The following is a 19,304-nucleotide window of genomic DNA, read 5'->3' as shown; positions in this document are numbered from 1 at the left end:
AAATGCAGCATCTCCCCCGGCTGATCACTGACCTCCCAGTATGGCTCACCCATGGCCAAGTAGGAACTTCTCCACTGGATACAAATAAATACACGGTCATGAGCTCAAATGACGCAGCCACTCCAGGCACCTAGAATTCGAGCAGCTCCACCTCTCAAATTCTTCCCCTTAGAATCATAGGTTCCACATTTGGTCAGTGTTTGACTGGAAGAACCAGAGTTGGAATCAAATCTGGAAGCCAGGCTTTTGGGCAACACCAGTTACCTCCGGTGAGAACTAACTACTAAAGAAACAGGATTTAGTAAGACACCTATAACATTTATTTATTTTTTAATCCACTCATGACTTATTGCCCCTTTTCCTTCCACCATCCTCCCACCCCAAGTCATAGTGTGTTAGAACTGAACAGAACCAGTTTCACTGCTTCCCTCAGAGCCCTGGAGACTCATGTGGGATGGACAGAAGGGCAGACGGCAGGACTTCCACCCCATTCCTCTTTGGCCAAAGCAGCTTCACTTTCATCTGTTGGGATATCGTATTCGCTTCTATTTGAAGAGAGGGTTCTGAAGCTTTGAAATGTTTATAACCATTGTTCTGGTCCAGTCTTCTCACTCAATATGTGAGAAAATTAGATTGCACATTTTGCCCAACATCACAGAGAAGTTAAAGGCAGAGTTGGACCAAGCCCCATTCAGTGTCCTAATGCCCCAGTCAGACCCCTAATGCCCCAGTCAGACCCCTAATGCCCCATTCAGCACCCTAATGCCCCAGTCAGACCCCTAATGCCCCACTCAGCACCCTAATGCCCCAGTCAGACCCCTAATGCCCCACTCAGCACCCTAATGCCCCAGTCAGACCCCTAATGCCCCACTCAGCGCCCTAATGCGCTCCCTGGTGCTCCTTAGGCCAACCTCGGGGAGGGGTAAGTACAAACAATGGAATCTCTTTGGGTCAAAAGAGCCTGAGAGGTATTTCAAGTTGAAATTTCCCCCCTAGAACCAGTTGAATGTTACAGTTTGTTATAGTTTGTAGTGACTTAGTCGAGGATGTGAGTATGTGTACCCCTAGCATACAGAAGGTGATAATAAGTACATGTTGAATAAGTGAATAAGTGAATATTCACTATATACATTTCCCTAGTAAAACCGAGTCTCAGCTGTACGAGGCAAATAATTCATTTTGGGTTCCTGATGTCATATATTGGACCATTTAATTTATACATAATACTTAGAATTCTTTAGCTTAAATATGCTATTCTCTGTCTGTGGGCTATAATTCATCATTCTTAATGTTTTCAGCAGGGTCATAGCCTCTGTTAAGAATTTGATGACAAATAGGAAACCTCTTCTCCCACAAATGCATTTCTAGACATATCCATACACAATTTTCGTTACGAGATTAGGAGGTTCACGGGCCTCCCAAGCCTCGCTGTCACTCCTTAGGGTTCCATGGACCCTAGATTAAGAACCCATGGGGACAATACTATGATTTGTCCACATGCAGTGCTCGCTAAAAAAACCCTAAGGTCTTGCGCCCCTCTTTTCTCTTCATTAGTCTGAGCTCAGTGACGGTATTGCTGTCCTCGTGGGAAGCAATGATCGCGTCCAGGGCGTGATCAGCCAGCTGGAGGACACCTGTAAAACTATTGAGGTAAGTCAAGATTCCAGGGGAGTGCCACCAAGCCTGAGCGCCCGGAGCTTGTGGCTTCCTAAACACCACCCTAGGAATCCCCGTTGCAACTTGTCAATCTCTCCTTATAGAACAACCTCCTTCCTGATATGTCTCTAAAATATTCACCTTCTGGCACAGGAAGAGAAGTTACCACAACAAGGCAGATTTTACCACATTTACTCGGGTTCTATTACACGTGTTGTTCTTTCTTGGTCAACAATCCCTTTGGAAAGATTAGCTACAAGAAAAATAATTTCCAGGAATGGAAATGAGTGTTGTTTGCCATTATGGCATGGTTTCCTTGTGGAAATCCAAACAGTCTTAAGAAATGGTCTTTAGTATGTTAGGAATTCATGGACAGGTTTGGGCTACATCTGGGCTCTAAGAGTGGAGCTGTAAAGGGCCAGCAAGAGGAGAAAGACGGGGCTGACTGTGGTTAGAGAATGGTCAGTATCTGGGAGCTCATGGAGGTCAAGTTCTGGCTCGTTCAACTCTGCTTGCCTTCTGCCTGGCTCAGTACCTGGCACATAAATGCTCAATGAAAACCTGATGAACAAATGGATGAATAGCTGGTTATTTAGCTCACACTTAGGTTGGCATGTAAGAAATACTGCAAATCCCCTTTTTCTCAGGATCAAATATAAACTGTATAATTGCTGAAGGTTTGGCTCTGTAGCAAATATCTTTTCAAGACTTGAAGATTCAGACTAGTTACGCCATGCTGCAGAGGAGGCAGGCAAGACATCAGGGTCTCAGGCTCTGTACCCTGGAATCGTTTATTACTCTCTGCCTGCTCTAAGCTTTGGGGTGATTTATTTTTTAGTTGGACCTCAGGTGCAAAGAGTGGAGGCACTATACTGCTCAGTTCATGGCTTATCGTCTTCATGTCTGTGGGCAAGGCCCCTTCTGTTATCTGTTTATATCCTTTTACCCCCATTCCCCGCTCCTGTTCTCTCCTCTGTCAATAACCACTCTAATGTGTTTGATGTTCCACTTACCTGTATTCTTATCAAATGTGCATTGTTTTATATGCATGTCTTTTAATTTGATAAATGGTATTGGGTTGTCTTTCTCATTCTGCTTCCTACTTTTTTAAAACTAAGTATTATGTTTTTAAGAGCTATTCGCACCTACATTCAATCTTTCAGGTTTCTCCTCTGTAAAATTGGAGCGATCGTAGTACCCACTTTATAGTTACTGTGAGGAGTTGTATAAGCAAAATGCTTAGCCCAGTGCCTGGCATATAGTGGGTGCCCCATGAGCGCCTGTTCTTATTACTTTATCATTAGGAAGGCACAGTCTATCCAAAGCCAGTTCCTAGATGATGACTGAAGACATTGGCCGTGATCATCTCATTTTAGATTTTCACGTCTTTTAAAGTCAATCTCCTTTCTTCTCCATACTCAGATCCCTGAAAAGATCCATGATAAATCTGGGATCCATTTATAGAAGAAAAACTTCCTCTTGATGAAAAGCCCAAAGAGATTCCAAAGTGGACAATATAACCTTTTACTTATTTACAGTAAAGGCCACATACAACTTAATCATCAAGCCATGAATCAGCACTCCCGTGTGCGACCACATTGAGTCTTGAGTGTATAAATAGGAGTGTGTTGCTTGTGGGCCAGTGAGGTCATCTCTATACTCTTCCCTGGTGGGGCCTGCATCAGAGACCTCTGCCAGGGGAACAGGCTCTCTGTTTAGGCTGGGGACACAGACAGGAGAAAAGTTCTGTGAGTCACAGTTGGCCCTGAGCAACTGTAGCCAGCATCAGAGGACTCTGGGAGGGCGAGGAGAAACCTGACAACTGGTTTTGTTCTTGGAGGCCGGTCAGGGGTACAACAGGAAGCAGCTGTTTTTTCCTTCCACTGAGAATGAGACCAGAAGGAACGGGTTTGAAGTTAAGTCAACAGAAGGGATTCAGCAGCGATATCAGGAAGAACTTTATGGCAGCGACGATCAGATCAGGATTATTACCCCTATTATTACTGATAAAAATATTCGTCGAACATGATACACTTTTATAGGTGTATCAGGTTACTGGTGGAGGGTGTGTGATTGTCGCCTGCAAGCAAGCCTTCAAGATGAGACCGCAAATTGGAAGGAGTCTTAAAAGGGATCATCTCTTTAGCTGTTTATTTCACTTTGGGGGTTTTACCTTAAGGAAATAAGATGAAAAAGCAGTATAGAAAAGATTATGGAATGTATGTATTCATAAATAACCCCATATACATTCACAGGAGGAAAAAAAACTTCAGAAATCATAAGATTAAAAGCAGTGAATAGTGGAACTACAGGTGATTTTCAACGTCTTCCTTATATATCCCTGTATTTCACATTTCTATCTAGTGAGACTAACATTTTTAATAATCAATAAAATAACGAATGAATGAACGAACGAATGTGGCTCAGATAAGCACAGCTCTTTCAGAGCTGTTTAGGTGGCTTATATAGAAATGGAGGAATTGGCTCAGAGCCACCGTGGAGGTGTCTCATTTTACGATTCCTGCTTGATGCCAATATCCTGCATTCGAAGAGGCCCTGAGGACCGAGCTACCACAAAAGGCCACACTGTGTGCACCTATCTATCATCAGTGGGTGATCTCCTTACAGCCAGGGTCTTCTCCGTGGGTAAAGCACCAGAGGCTCACTTTTGTGCCCACCTGCAGGCAGCACAGAGAGAAGCACACAGGTCCTTGGCTCAGAGTGAAATGGCCCTACCTTTCCAAACAGGTGAATTCTATATCTGGGGTCAGGGTCTTGGAGCTCCTGGGTCTCCTGTTCTGCCTGGGGTTATGGCTCTGCTCACCGCCTGCCTGGAAACGTTTCCTGAGAAGCCCTTGGTGGCTGCCGACCAGGGGGTGGGAAGCTCTCGTTGAAGAATTCTCCTTCTGATTGGTGGGGAAGCCCTGAGGGATGGGAAATCGAGTAGCCCCTGGGGTGGGCTCTCTCCTTCCCTAATTACTTCTCCTCTCCTCACATGGGGCCCTGACACCTGCCCTTTGGTAGTAGTGCCTGTTCCCTGCCATGTCTAATTTTGTCCCTAATCATGCAACGTCTTCCAGGGCAGGCCTGGGCCAGCAGCCCGCCCACCACTGGCCCTGGAAAGCTACTGAGCTTAGGGAAAACCACACTGTGGACTCTGCGTTATCCTTTAAAAATACTATGTGCAGTTGATGTGAGTGCACAGTGATGATGACTAGCTTTGAGAAAGACTATGGTCACAAAAGGGCAGTCTGAACCATGTCAGACGGGGAGAGGCATTTTCCCTTGGTGCTGGGGGCTGATGGTGAATGAAGGAGCCCCTGGTCCTTTTAGCCCTCCTGGCTGAATGTGGCTCGGTCGGAGACATTCCCAACGCTCTGGATTGCAGGGCGTTGGAGGGCCTTCTGGGCTGTTCTAGACGAGCTAGCATGGTCAGTCTGGGGCTACATTTGCCTTTCCAGGCCTGGAGATGTACCGGGACGGGCTGGGCCTGAGAAGTGTACTGTCTCGGGAACTCTATGCTTCCAGCAAAATGTGCTTGACTTTCATTCTTCATCCCTAGAAAACGTAACCTCCTCCTTACAGTCTTTACAAAGGGCGCTTATCCTGTGTCGCTGGACCCCAGGAGAGCAGGCCATGAATACTGGCTCTCCCCAGGCAGGCGGGCAGGCAGGCTACAAATAATCCTGTTTTGTGCGGATGCCTGTCTAGCGGAAAGAGCTACAGATTGAATAATAAATATTTGATCTTGAGCATTTCCAATATCTGAAAATGACAACTTTAAGGAAATCCTCCAAAGATTTTGCAGTGAGAACAAATCCACTGTATTTCCAAACAGCTTTGAGCTATTGTCCGTGCAGTTACAAATAGGAAGTACGAAAATAGTAAGAATCATGTTAATGGACATGCCCACATTTTTAAGGCAATATTCTTAAGGCAACATAACATGTGCTTAAAAGAACAGACATCAGAGTTTGAAGTTTAGCTCTGCCATTTACTTATACGGCCTTGGGCAAAGTACTTCAGCTCTCTGTGCCTTAACTTCCTTAACAATACAGTGGGGATAATAACAACCTTCTTCAGTGTGGTGACCACGAAGTTGGGGTCAGAGGCACATGCCAGGAGCTCAATAAGTGTCACCTTGTATCATCCTCAGAGTCAGCTTGCAAAGAGCGCACTTATTCTAATGACGCTAAGGGTCATTTAAGCCACTGGAGCATGTGTAGCATCTTTTAAATGGTGTCAGAATAAGCCTGTCAGGGTCTTGGTCCATTAGGATGGCAGTGTGAAGCAACGCCCTGCAAAGGGAAAAACTGAAAATGAATGAAGTGGATATTCGCTCTATCTTTATCTAAGAGGCTTAGTGGTAACTTGAACTGTTGGCAACCAAGGGAGGCTGAGCTCTTCTGGGAAGCAAGCTGACTCTCCACAGGAGGTAGGAGTCTGTTAAACAGCTGCTCAGCTTGCTGTGGCCTCGTGGCCTTCCCTGAACCGTGGGGCTCCTGTCGAGATGGGCTCACCTGGCCTTCAGCCTTCAGGGGGTTTACTCACGGAGCTTCTTCTAAAAGATCTAGACTAGCGCAGAAAACCCCTAATGCCAAGAACTCCAGGAGTGAACATTAGAATTCCCATCAATTATGACGTAATTATTTTTCTAACATTAAGTGGGTGACAACACAATATCGTACAAAAACGCATGCGTGTGGGAGTCCCTGAGGCCCAAGGCCACCGAACAGAGCTGTTCCACTGGCACTGCGCTGTGGAAAGCGGTCAAATCTAGCCTACGTGCCTGGAGGGATAGTATTTTTCTAAGTTCGCTGTCCCTTTTCTGGTGCAGCCTGGCAGAGACCTGGGTTCTCATCCCAGCCTGCACTCGTGAGACTTCTCCCAAGGGCTTATAATGGGCCTTCATGAGTGAAAGGTTGGGCTTGATTTTCTCGGGAGAATCTTCCTACCTTAATGTAGTTTTTTCTTTAGTATTACTAATCTACTATCTACTTTCCTCCCCTCTTTTTTTGGGGTGGGGGGGTTGCCGCGAAGAGGCTTAATGAAGGGAATTTTGAAGTACTCAAATGAAGTTCAGTGGGAACTTCCAGACCCAGAGCTGCAGCTCCAAACAAGTGTGTCTGAAACGGAGGAATGTGGTGGAGATGAATGAGCCGGGTAGAGCCAGTTGCTCATTGACAAGTGGTGGGGCTAAGAGCTTATCTTCAGCTCTATTTTGGTCACAAAGCCATGTTCCTTACATGGTAAGAGCAGTGCTCACAATTGTCTGAGGTTTTTCCTGTCGTGGCCACGGCACATTGCCAAGCTGGACTGACATTGTAGGGCTAGGACATGGAATTTATGTCTGAGTGCTGTAGATTGCCACTCTGAAATTAGCTAGGAGTTGAAAGAGGCATTTTATATATAAAAAGGTACTTCATAGCTTGAAGACTGTGAACTATCTCCACATTTACCTGAATTCATACAGTCCTGGACTCAGAAGGGACCTCAGCAATCATCCAGTCCCATCCCTTAATGTACAGATAAAAAACTGTCCTGAGGCTAAATGGCTTCCCTAAGGTTACACAGCTATTTCTTGCCATTTTCTTTTGAACACTGAATAAAGCAGAGGCTTGAGGTATCCAGTTCAGTCCCTATTTCTTTGGAACACAACAAAATAGAAGCTTTTGAGTGAGGGCTGACTATTCCTAGATAAAAGTCACATTTCATTCATTTGTTCATTCAATTATTTAAGCCATTATTTCTCGTGTGAGCATTATGTGCCATATTCTGCACATATCATGCGGAGAAAGAGTGATGTACTAAACAGAAAAGGTTCCTGCTTATCCGGAAGGTTTTATTCTAGTAAAGGAAATAGATGATGAAACAAAGGAGCAACGAGATCACTTCAGACAATACTAAGTGCCTTGGGAAAAAATGAGGGACTGAAAACCTAGCCATTAAAAATGGTCGTGTGACAGTACCATTTGCTTGGCAGGCTATCTACATTTTTAGTATAATATTATCAATTGTTGATTTTTTTCCCCTGCATGAATAGCTTCTTTTTGCAGTGGTGTATCTTGTTTTATCTTATTACCACTAAAATATAAAGGTGGCTAAAAATTAGTCAGTGAATTTTAACCTATCTATGAAGGCTATAGCTAACCAGTGGTTTTTAGATAAACATGAAAGGTCACCTACTCACTTCTAAGGAAACAACAAAATGACTACTTGATTTTTTTTTTTTTCTTTTTATCCAGACAGCATGGCATTGGTTAGAAACAAATATTCCCCCTGTCCTTATTTAACCATTTCATTGTGGGCAGAACAGTCTTTCCTGTTTTAGTATACTGCATCCACAGTGGGCTGTCCCTTGAGATGGGATGCGTTTTATTTTCATTAATGTAATGCAGACAACTAAGAAGCCAATAAATATAACTGTCCTGGTAGACCCGGGAGGAAGGTCATGTTGCAGGTCACGTTTTGCATGAGAATATATCGGAGGCCAGCACCTAGGGCATTTATGATGGAAGTTACTTCCACTGCTAAACATGCTCTCACACGCGCTCACACGTGCACATACAGGACATAGAACCACAGGCATCGAAAGGAAGAACACAGAGAATACTTGCAAAAATAAAATTGACGGTTCAAAAAGTATCGATCTTGATTCAATTACTATCCAGAGGAGTGGGGGCAGGGGAGGTATACAGGCTGGAATTGGGCTTAAAGATACATGCCCTTTTATTTAAATAAATGACAAGGCATGTTAAAAGTGAGGAGAAATCTTTGAGGTGAGGAACTTTTTGTGAAAAAAGAAATAAACATGGTTGCTATCATGCTTTGGCAGGTAAAATCATCTCTTGAAGTGTGCTGTCTGCAGACATTTGGATGATGTCAAAGTCCATATTTTTCCTATTTCATTTTTTAGGTTACTAGGAAGTCACTGTTGAAAACACTTCATGTTCATACTTACAAAGGCACAGTAGGTACTGAAATTCAGAGTAATCACTACCGTAGCAAGGTGGCCTCTGAGAGCATTTTGTTTTGTTTCATAGCACATACCTATTCCCTAATCACCTTGGAGGGCAAGTTGATAAACTGAAGTATTTTTTTGTTGACCAACTTTCACAGCATGTTAAAGGCCTTGTACCCAACAAAGACTGAAAGTCTCTCCTGTGTTGCTCCTACCTCTGAGAGTATGAAAATAATAAAAGAATTTCAATTTCATGGAGAATTTCAATTTCTCATTTGAATCTGAATTCAATTAACCTGAACATCTTAAAGTTAATTTCTAAAGTTTGTAAGTACCAATTTCATAATTCCAAGGAAGAAGCATATATTTTCCTGTTTCAGAAACAAATCTATCTTTTAATCATATTTTGCGTAGAATTATAAAAGCATATTAAGCAAGAGAAAAAAAGAAATGAGTGGACTTTTTTTAGATATTAGAAAATATAATAATTTTCCTACTATTCTCCTGAATACTGGAAAATTAAGGCCTGGTACATATTAAGCATTTAGTTAATTTTGTTGAAGGAATGAATTAATGAATATAATTTTGAAACAATTTGAAATTTCTTGTCTTTAAGGTCTTCCTTGCAACATAGATTTGTTAAAAGACATATATTCAGTTGATGAGCAGTTCACATACATTTTTTTTCAGGTTACTTTAAAGTATGTCACTGCTGGTTATGGAGGGAGGAGCAATGACCCAGGAATTCAAAGTCCAGGCATCAGCAATAAATGGCAGAATGGCTTGAGAAAGGAACTTAACTCTGCTGGATTTTAATATCTACATGAGTGACATGATTAGTTTGGCACAAGTTACTTCTGATACCCATGCAGCTTCAAAATTTCACAACTGAATAATTCAAATGAAGGAAAATTGTAACTAAACTTAATAAACATTCAAATTGTGACTACTATATGTGCCAAGTAATATACTAAGTGCTTTACACAATATGCAGTCATATAATAATAATAATTAAGCATATACTATGCATGGGGCAGCATTTCCTGAACCGTAAAGTATAAGCAAATGATAGTTGCTATTAAAATGATAGTGATTTTACTAAAATTCAATGTATAGTATAAATCATTAAAAAAACAGAATAGAAATAAAATAATACTTGGAACTGAAAATAATATAATTACGTAGTTATTCCATTTAAGCCACTAACTAAATTTATATGGCCAAAATAAGCGAGCTAACCTTTATCTGACTTGAGCAAATATATTAGCCATGACACATGACTTTACATTAGTCTCACTGAAAAGAATTCAGCTTTCATAAACTTGAATGTTGTCACACATACTAAATCGTAGAGGAGAAAACTTTTACGAAACAAAGACACGCTGCCAATATTGCATCTTAATATAATATCCATTATTATACATGATTCATGTACAGAATTCATTTGAGACAAATAAGCTAGAAACCATCATCATAGGTTCACAATAAACAGTAGAGCATCTGAACATCAAAGTTGTATTTCAGGAATGCAGTGAGCACATGGTTGCTCTAAGCTTAGAATAGAAAGTAATGCAGTGAAAGAAAGTTGGGGAAGCTACCCGTAGGCTTCATAGGCTTAATAATAGTCTAAATCGCAAGCTAAAGCTGGAAATGGATGGAAATTTGGCAAGCTCAGAAATTTCCATGTCTGGACACGCTGTGTGAGCCCTTATCCTACTACTGCGATAACTGTCAAGGCTCCATACATTTCATCCCCTCTACACACCGCATCTGTTTCTGCTCATCCTTTACGGCCAAACTTGGGCACCACTTCCTCTAAGAAGCTTTTCCTGAGCTAACATCGCCACCTCCCAGCCGTTCCCCTCAAATGTCCCCCACCCCATAAAGGGTTGGACTAAGGACCCACTTCTATGCCTCTATAAAACCTGGTATAAATCGCTAATATATTTCCATTTTTCAGCCTCCGTGGTTGTATTACATTATTGGCCCATAATCTTTCTCATTCAGTAAACGGTGAGCACCTTGAGAACAGGAACGAGGTGTAAGTCGTGGTTAGGTTCCCAGAGTCTCACACAATGCATGACACAAACGTCATGCTAAAGAACTGTTGTTAAATGAACGAAGAGATGGGTGGACGACAGCAACACTGGCACTTATTATTAAAATGGTTTGCACCATTGGATCTCCTTCATGTTAGAAACTTGATGAGAACTCACTACGTTCCAAGGGAGGCAGTGAAGTGAGGAATATATTGCTTGCACATTTGTGGCATTATCTTCATAATTAACAATTTGCTTTAGGTCATCGTTCCCCTTCTCCCCCTTAGTCTGAGAATAGTAGAGAAGCTGGGAGAAAATGAAACATAATTTTTAAAAATCTGTTCAATAGATATTTATTGAACAGCTGCTGTCCAAGGTGGTATGTGTCCTAGGCAGACCCAGATTCTAACCTAAAGGAGATACAGTTTCGATATTTAAGAAACTCATGTAAAGGGAGATATAAGTAATACATGGTATCAAAGAGACCAATGTTTATTAAAATGAAAGGAGAGGCACCAAGGGTCATCCAAAGGTCAGAGATGTCAGAGGTAAATTGACTGGACCCACAGAGTGCCCGCTGGGCAGGAGGGTGAGGTGGGATCGGCGTGGCTCAAAACCTGCTCTCAGCTCTAAAGGTCCTCACCCCAGAGTTGGTCAGGTCTAAGGAGACAGGCATACACACACACCAAGCTTACTGGAGCTTGCAAAACCAAAAGGCCAATGACCAGGCCAACTGGAAAGATAATTATGATTTAAATATGGATTAAATATGACTTAAAGATTAAAGGGAGCTGGATAGCACTGAAAATGTTTTAGTCACACAGTACAAATGGATAAGCCTGACTTTCCATACAGACTTTCCCTCCAGGAATCGAAGACCAGATTTAGTATTTTCCTCTCTTGGACTGTATTGACTAAATAGAGCACCTGGTGGATACAGGTAAAAGCCATAAATGGCAACTATTATGGAATTTCAGAGAGCCTCAGAGATCAAGGAAAGCTTAATGGAAGAAGTGATATTTCAACATGTCCTTAAGGTTGCTTAGCGTTTTCAACTGTGAATTGGGGAAGAACATTCAAAACAGAGAAGGAACATGAGCAAAGAAAGTGAGTGGTTGGTTCATTTTTGCTGGACACAGGGTATGTGATGGAGAAGCATAGACTATTATGAAGGAATGCTGGAACCAGGTCACGGAGGGGTTTGAAAGCTAGTTACAAAGTTTAAATGTTATTCTTTGGGCAATGGGAGTCATAAGAGAGAAAAAGCACTGCACCCCAGGAAAATGTGCTCCAGGAAAAAATGAATTTGGCAGCAGCATGTGAGTGGCTTGAAGGGGAGAAGCAGAGGCCACTGGATGCTTCAGCATCTACATGGGGGACTGAAACTAAAACAGCAGCAGTATAGGCGGGACAGAGAGAGACTGAAGGTACAATCCAGGAAGTACCACAGTTTTTTCCTTAAACACACACATACTCATTCCAAAGCAAAATAGAAACCTATATGCTAAATAACCAACATAAATTTAAAACAAAACCTGTCCTAATTCATATGACATTCTCCATCTATACAGAACAGACGACTGAAAAAGCAGTGCTCCATTTAGCCAATTTGATTGATTTCAGATAGTCTTAAGTATCAAACTTGAAAAAAGTGGGATTTTCAAACCACACATATGTATGCCTAAGGGACAGCCTGGGGGGCCGGAATCCTACATAAGTAAATTTTCTTGTCCCCCAAAAGGTCCAAGTGATTTCTCCAAATAGACATTCTTTCAAACACTTGTTAACATTAGCTAACCCAACTAACAGGAATGCTGCAAAAAACAGAAACAGGAACTTTGTGAGAAGTTCGATTACCTGTATGGTATCCTCGAGGACAGGAAGAATGAGATGAGCCAAGTGATTACCCGAACCCAAGGGGAGAAGCTGGAACACGTCCGTGCTCTGATCAAAAAGTATTCTGATCATTTGGAGAATGTATCCAAGTTGGTTGAGTCAGGAATACAGTTCATGGATGAGCCAGAGATGGCCGTGTTTCTGCAGGTAAGTCTCCTTTTGGCACCAGATGAAGCTAACCGAGAGGTAGCTGTCACCACCTTTTCGTTGTTTTACGTACATCTTATTCTGATCTATTTTATCAACTAAAATATAAGTCCATGATGTGCTTATAGCTCCATCAGTTTAAACAATTTCATGAGCATATATTTAAGGGACCACGACAGTGTTTAACTATAAGAGGCTTTTGGTATAAAGGAGCAGTTAATTATGGCTTTTAGAAACTAAGCTGTGAGATTTTCAGAGTCAGCAAAGGAAAGAATTAAGTCTCAACAGCATCTTTGATGAAAATCATTTAAATAGGCCTGTCTTTTGTTTGCTTTCACAGAATGCCAAAACCCTGTTGCAAAAGTAAGTCATTTTCATTTTATGGAAAAATGCGTACTTTTCATGTTTACCCAAAGCTATCAAACTGTAAACAGTGACACAAAGTGGCAACTTGTCTTTGTTGCAGAATTTCTGAAGCATCGAAGGCATTTCAGATGGAAAAAATAGAACACGGTTATGAGAACATGAACCAGTTCACAGTCAACCTCAATAGAGAAGAAAAAATAATACGTGAAATTGATTTTTACAGAGGTTTGTTATTCTTGTGACCATTTGGCCCAAACTGCAGGTGTATGAAAGCTGCAGCAGGGTTCAGTGGGAGGAAAGGGAGATTCAGAATCACTTCCACAATGGATGGCGACAATTTTACAAGGCTAATAATCTAATGTGAAGCTCTATTTCATTACAGTCATACAGTTTATTGACAGTGTTTATTTAGCTTTGCATATCGCAGTGCCTATTAGAATGTGATTATTGGGCATTTGACTCTGGGTAGTCAAATAATAATTGATGGTGATGATGATATCACAATTTCAACCCTGTCTCAATTTCAATGATATAAAATGTCATCAGGTACAAGGTTAAGGATGAGCTAAAAATAACACCTAGAAGTCATTTGGATGGACATTGCAGCACATCCACTTCAACTCTGCAGGGCAAGAATAGTAACGAGCCACAGAGTAAGTCACAACCTGGAAATCAAACTGGGTCTGTGTGACCAGGTGTACTCCATGAGTTATAAACGCCTTCCTCCCATTTGGCCCATAAATTCCACTCCTGGAAATTTATTCTGCTGAACTAATTGAAAAGAGGAAAATAACCATGGAGCTGGCCAAAACTTTGATGGTCTTGATCCATCCTAGCCAATATCGCCTGAGGGAATATTAAGATCAATGGATTAGGTAAAGAGTCACGGTATTAATTGTGGCAAAGGTCAGCATTCACAGAACAAAGGAGGTAAGAAATGAAAACAAGACCAGAGTTTTGTGTTTTCTGAGCTAGGAAGAGAGTTGCATTTAATTTGACAGAGATAAATAAGTGACAATCCTAGCCCTTCGGGAGCCTGTAGATGTAACAGGCTCTGGGGGGTCAGGCGGACGGTGCACAGTGGTGGCGAGCTCTGCACATCATACTGTGGAGCGGAGCAAGGAGGATAGTGATTTGCATTTGTCTGTCCACATTTAACTAGAAGCGAAAAGCCCTGCATGGTGTGTTTGGGCCAGTGTCAAATGCCTTGGAAAGGATTTCCCTAACCCTGACCTTAACCTGGACTGTAAATACTGACTATTGTTTTCATAGCTGTGGAGGTCATTGTAATGACTTCAAAAATATATTACCTTAGCAGAAGATGAAGAAGAAGAAGAAGGAGAGGCAGAAGGAGAAGGAGAAGAAGGAGAAGGAGGAGGAAGAGGAGGAGAAAGAGAAGAAGTAAAAGTGGAAGAGATAGAAAATGTTCACACAGAGTCACCGGGAGAAGACGAAAGTCTGCAGAAAGCCTTGGAGCCCTCTCAGCTGGCCTCGGAACTCCAGGCTGCCCCAGCGACACTTCCAACACTTCCGGTTTCCTCTCCAGAGCCACCTCCAGCCCTGCCTCCTGTGGATGTCCCAGTGACACAGGTAACCGTTCATGAGTTCTTACCTACAGGGCACGTAAATGTGCCTTCTTGCTGAATAGCCTAAGCCATTTATTCTACTTTAAGAAAAAGATAAGTACATGCCAGATATTTGTATGTGGAAGACAAAAGATTTCAGGACAGTCACAACGTCAGGGAGAAAAGTCCTCTAGGTGACTCAACAGATTCGTCGTTGTTACAACTGGTTGGCAAGACTTAGGTTTAACACAATTTTTCCACCAATAACACCCTCAAATTTGAGGCAATCTTTCTCTGGAAATTGTGTGTGTGTGATATATTCATAGAGAGATGATTATCATGAAAATTGGGTCCACTCTGAATACAGACATAGGGCCTAGGTTGAGAAATAAAAATGATACTATACTTTCAGAACTGTGCATTTTCTGCAGATAGTAAAATAAGTAAATAGAAAAGCCATGCTAGTTTATGTCCCTCTTGCTTACCCTGAAATACAGCTATATCTTTCGTTCAGTGGGCAAACAAATGAAGCCTAGCTTTCTATGTGTCTGTCATTTGATGGGATTATGTGTTGACAGAATTATTTTTCAAGTTTCTATGGAAATGAGCTCATCCCAGGGGCTATACCTGATTGGCTGACATTATGTTTCTAAAATGTCACTGTCCATTTTTCAAGCCTTTGTACTGACTGTGTGACACCTTCAGCAGACAGGTCCCAACCTGTTGAATTTGTGGGCAATGCAGTCTCATCACAAAGGAGCCCTGATTTTGCACCTGTGTTCAAAGTGCATTGAAATTACCTGTTGTAACAAAACCTCAGAGGGAGAACTCAAAGATGGAAGTATATTCTGTGTTCTGTCTCCACAGGAAACCAAGCTAAAATAATTTTTATAGTTTATAGAATCTTGAAAATCTGGGTATACCAATCGCACTGAAATTGAAAGAGGTTTGGTAACTAAATGAGAGTGAGATCAATTTTGGGTTTTAGAAAAGAGGTTTTGGGGACTCACACACAATGTCAAAAAATTGATTTTGGTCAATAGCTTGACCTTCCTCTCCTATCTGATATTTTATAAGCGACTTTCATTTTAGGATTCTGCTGTGTGCCTGGCCAGACTGCCATCTAGGGAACGACAAGCCCAAGAGGGCATGTGCAGATGCTACGACAAGGGGTGCTGTTAGCACGCCTTCCCTTAGCACTACAAACATGCATGAAATCAGGCACGACACACAGAGCTCACAGTTGTCAAACCCAAAGGGAACTAAAATCTACTGCTTTTTTTTTTCCTCTTTTTTTTTTTTTTCTTTTTTTACTTTTGAATTTTTCTGTCCTGATCAAGGGGGAGGTTGTGCCCACTGGCTCTCAGCAGACCACAGAGTCTGAAACGCCAGTCCCGGCAGCAACGGACACTGCGGATCCCTTGTTTTACCCTAGTTGGTATAAAGGCCAAACCCGGAAAGCTACCACCAACCCACCTTCCACCCCAGGGAGCGAAGGTCTGGGGCACGTAGGGCCTCCAGGTTCTGAGGAATCGAATGTGCAGAAGGCAGAAGTGGCAGAAGCCGCAGCCAGTGAGAGGGCAGCAGTGAGTGGTAAGGAAACTAGTTCACCTGCAGCTACTTCTCAGGTTAGTGTTGACGCTCTCCTGTCTGAATGCTTCCCTGTGCTGCCCAGGGTCCTGCAAGAATCGCAGCAAGAAAGAAGGGCTTCCAAAGGGGCAGAGAGGAACTGTGGCCGTGGGACAAACACAGGAGCAGTTCAGCCCCGTGTGGCTAGTGGTTTAAGCCTTTTATTGATTTGTTTTTTTAAAGCCTTTTATAATACAAAAAACGAAAAAACAATTCAACTTCACCCTGATCGCGAGTGGTGACCTCACATCTGGCTTCCCAGGGGAAGGGGCTCGAGAGAGACTGGCCCTTGGCATGCAGTTGAAAGCGGCTTTGTCTGCAGTGACTGGCTCGTGTCCCTGTTCCTCTTTGCAAGGCCACTTGCCTTTGCTCAGCCTCCTCCGTGTCCTCCTTGGGCTGCCAAAGACTAATCACCTGCTTTTGTGTCGTTCCCAGCAAACCCCAAGGAGCATGTTTGAACTGAGTTCTCAGTCTGCCCTGGAAAATAACCTGTGCTTCACGGATTCTGGGAATGTGCTGGCTACAGCTAGACAAAGATAGTCTGGGCTGGCTGAAACCAGTGCTGCTTAAGCATGTGCTCGTGGGAGCAGCAAAGTACAGGTTTTCCTCCTTTGGATTTTTTAAAAAGGGGCATTTCTTTACTTTTTTTTTTTTTTTTCCTTTTCATAATGAAGGTTTGAAGTTTATGTCTTCTTCCTAACACGGGGTTAGATGTTTGCATGGCTCAAAAATTCCATAGAAGAAATCTTCTACAATTTCTTCACAAGGATGTTCATGGTTCCTCCAGACCTGTGAGCATTCTTAAACGAAGTGTGGGTCTGAATGCTGCCCAGACAAGGGGCTGTCAAAGAAATACTCTCTAGTTCCGTGTTCCTGGGTCATCAGTTGATTATGAATAACAAACAACATTATTTCCAAAATCAGAAAATTAACTTCTCATCTTGACTGTATCTGCTCAAGTGAACCTCAATTCCATGAGGTAAAAAGAGGAAATGATTTTTGGAAAATTAAAAGTAACATGCTTTTGTGACATATATTATTTTCTCAGGTGAAAATGACAAAAATAAATGTTTGGCTTGAGGAAAGCTTTTGAGGTGGATTTTAGGTTTAAAGAAATGGAGTAGGCTTTGATTATTTCTAGAAGTTTGTAGGAATTCTTACATTTTTAGTGGCAGTTGGGTGAAGAGGAGTTGTTTTTTGCAAAGACTAGTGCCATATCCAGGGAGGAACATGAAATAGGACTCAAAGCAAAATGAAAAGTCCATCTAAATGATGCTGGAACAATTATTTGTGATAATATCAGTGAAGCTTTCTTCTTGTTTTCTCACAGGAGTTAGCAATCTGCCTAGCACTTTTGGCTTTTCTTATACTTCACTACATCTGGAGTCAGATTCAGTGCTTGATTTTTACTTTATTGGGTAGGAAATATTTTCTTTTCCCTTGACTAACATCTCATGTAGTTTCTTTCATCAGGTTCCTCTTCTGTAGGCCCAGAGATGAATTTCTCCCCACCTTGAGGCTCCGCCACCTAAAAAGAACCAAGTTCCTAGACAATACGGTGGCCTCAAGCTCCCACAAAGCAATCACCTCCAGGCACCTTCCTGACAATTGCTCCATTATCTAATCCTGCATGGAGGGGAACCCTGACTCGGAACAGTGACTCAGTGGGCAATTATTCAGTAATCCAGTAAGAAGGGATCCTCCAGAATGGCCATTAGGGGAGGCCAGTTTCAGGATGCTGCAAGAATCGCTGCTCTTAAAATCGAGGGAAGAGCAACAAAAGACTCGTTCAAGAATATGTAGGGTTTCCACAGATGAAGTAGCAGCATTTCATCTGCTTATACCAGAGGGGCCCAGGAGGTGGCCAGATGACTCTTGTCTGGGATATATGGGCAATTCTTGTACTGGTGAGCAGGTGGACGGGTGACTTCTCAGTTCCCCTTGAACTGTTAGACTACAGTATCTTTCCCACCCTGGGAGGAAGGTGCCCTGAGACAACTTCACGGGGATTGCAGCCAGGTGAGATCTGAATGAATAAAGAGTCAGAGAGCAACGTTTATTTACCAGCCATAAAGAATTAGAACCAAAGAGAAGTCACAAAACTAACAAACAGCATGCTCATTTTGAGGTGCCTTTCTTTCTCAGAGTCAAGCCTTTTCTTGATTACTATTCTGAGGTTGGCTTAGGGACCGACATCTTGCTTCCTTAATAGCCTTTTGAATGTTACCAGTTTAATTAAAAATATTTAAAGATTCAAACCCTATGTACTTTTAGTAAATGACCCTGCTGGACCTGAGACACAGCTCCCTGTGCCTGTAGCTCAGAAGCAATCCAGGGTGACTGGCTCTGAAAGCCCTCAGCTATTTCTGGCTCCCTGACTTTTCCCTGGGTTGACATTCACTCTTCTGGAAGCTCCCATCATAGAGTACCTTTCTGCCTCATTAGCTGTCTGAACGCAAAGGCAGTGGGATTTTCGTGGGTCCCTGTCATATCTGCAACAGTGTGTGAGTGGGACCTGTCCCCAATGTCTCATAGTCAGCCAGAAACCTGTGCCCCTAGAATGTTCTCAGGGTCCTTACAGTCTGCTCAGGTACAGAACACCGCCTCCTGTCATTATTTGTGTTGAAGAGCAGCAGGAGGAAGTATTGGCCATGGACTCAGTGGGGCAAATGGGGAGAGAGAAAACTCCATGTTTTATTGGAATATCCTAATTGTGGATCTGAATAATTGTCTGAAGAGTTCAGCTTACATTCTGAGAATTCAGGTGTTGGGTTTTGTTGCCGTACATCCTTGTAATGCTTCTCTGAGTCTGCAGGGGGAGAGTCATGCTTCTTTCCTGTCCACTGAGCCCATGTCATGTACGCTGACATTCACATGGGGACGGGGTGGGCTTGAGTGAATGGACATTCAGTATTGCAAAGAACCTTACTTGTGTCGTTCTCGGTGTTTGAGAAAGAGCCTTTCACATAGAGAAGGAAACCTGTTTATGATGGAGTACCATTCTTTGATCTGTGAAAGGGGATATGGATGGATCGTTTGAGATCT

General features: G+C 42.5%; 1 protein-coding gene across 8 annotated transcripts in view; it reads left to right on the top strand.

Moving 5' to 3' along the window:
* Nucleotides 1-19,304, top strand: part of TRIM55 (tripartite motif containing 55) — a 40,987-nt gene that overhangs the window by 6,227 nt on the left and 15,456 nt on the right. Inside the window, exons 4-10 of one of the 8 annotated variants that reach the window (XM_033126843.1) lie at nucleotides 1,555-1,650; nucleotides 12,466-12,699; nucleotides 13,040-13,062; nucleotides 13,166-13,290; nucleotides 14,381-14,655; nucleotides 15,971-16,258; nucleotides 17,590-17,677. In XM_033126843.1, coding sequence (XP_032982734.1) covers nucleotides 1,555-1,650; nucleotides 12,466-12,699; nucleotides 13,040-13,062; nucleotides 13,166-13,290; nucleotides 14,381-14,655; nucleotides 15,971-16,258; nucleotides 17,590-17,677 — 1,129 coding nt within the window. Of the gene's footprint in view, nucleotides 1-1,554; nucleotides 1,651-12,465; nucleotides 12,700-13,039; nucleotides 13,063-13,165; nucleotides 13,291-14,380; nucleotides 14,656-15,970; nucleotides 16,259-17,589; nucleotides 18,772-19,304 lie in introns of those variants that run through there. The other 7 variants (XM_033126845.1, XM_033126842.1, XM_033126846.1 and 4 more) reach the window with 7 other exon arrangements.

Source organism: Rhinolophus ferrumequinum, chromosome 14, assembly GCF_004115265.2.
Source record: "Rhinolophus ferrumequinum isolate MPI-CBG mRhiFer1 chromosome 14, mRhiFer1_v1.p, whole genome shotgun sequence".
Taxonomy (NCBI): domain Eukaryota; kingdom Metazoa; phylum Chordata; class Mammalia; order Chiroptera; family Rhinolophidae; genus Rhinolophus; species Rhinolophus ferrumequinum.
This window is presented reverse-complemented; position numbering and strand designations above follow the sequence as displayed.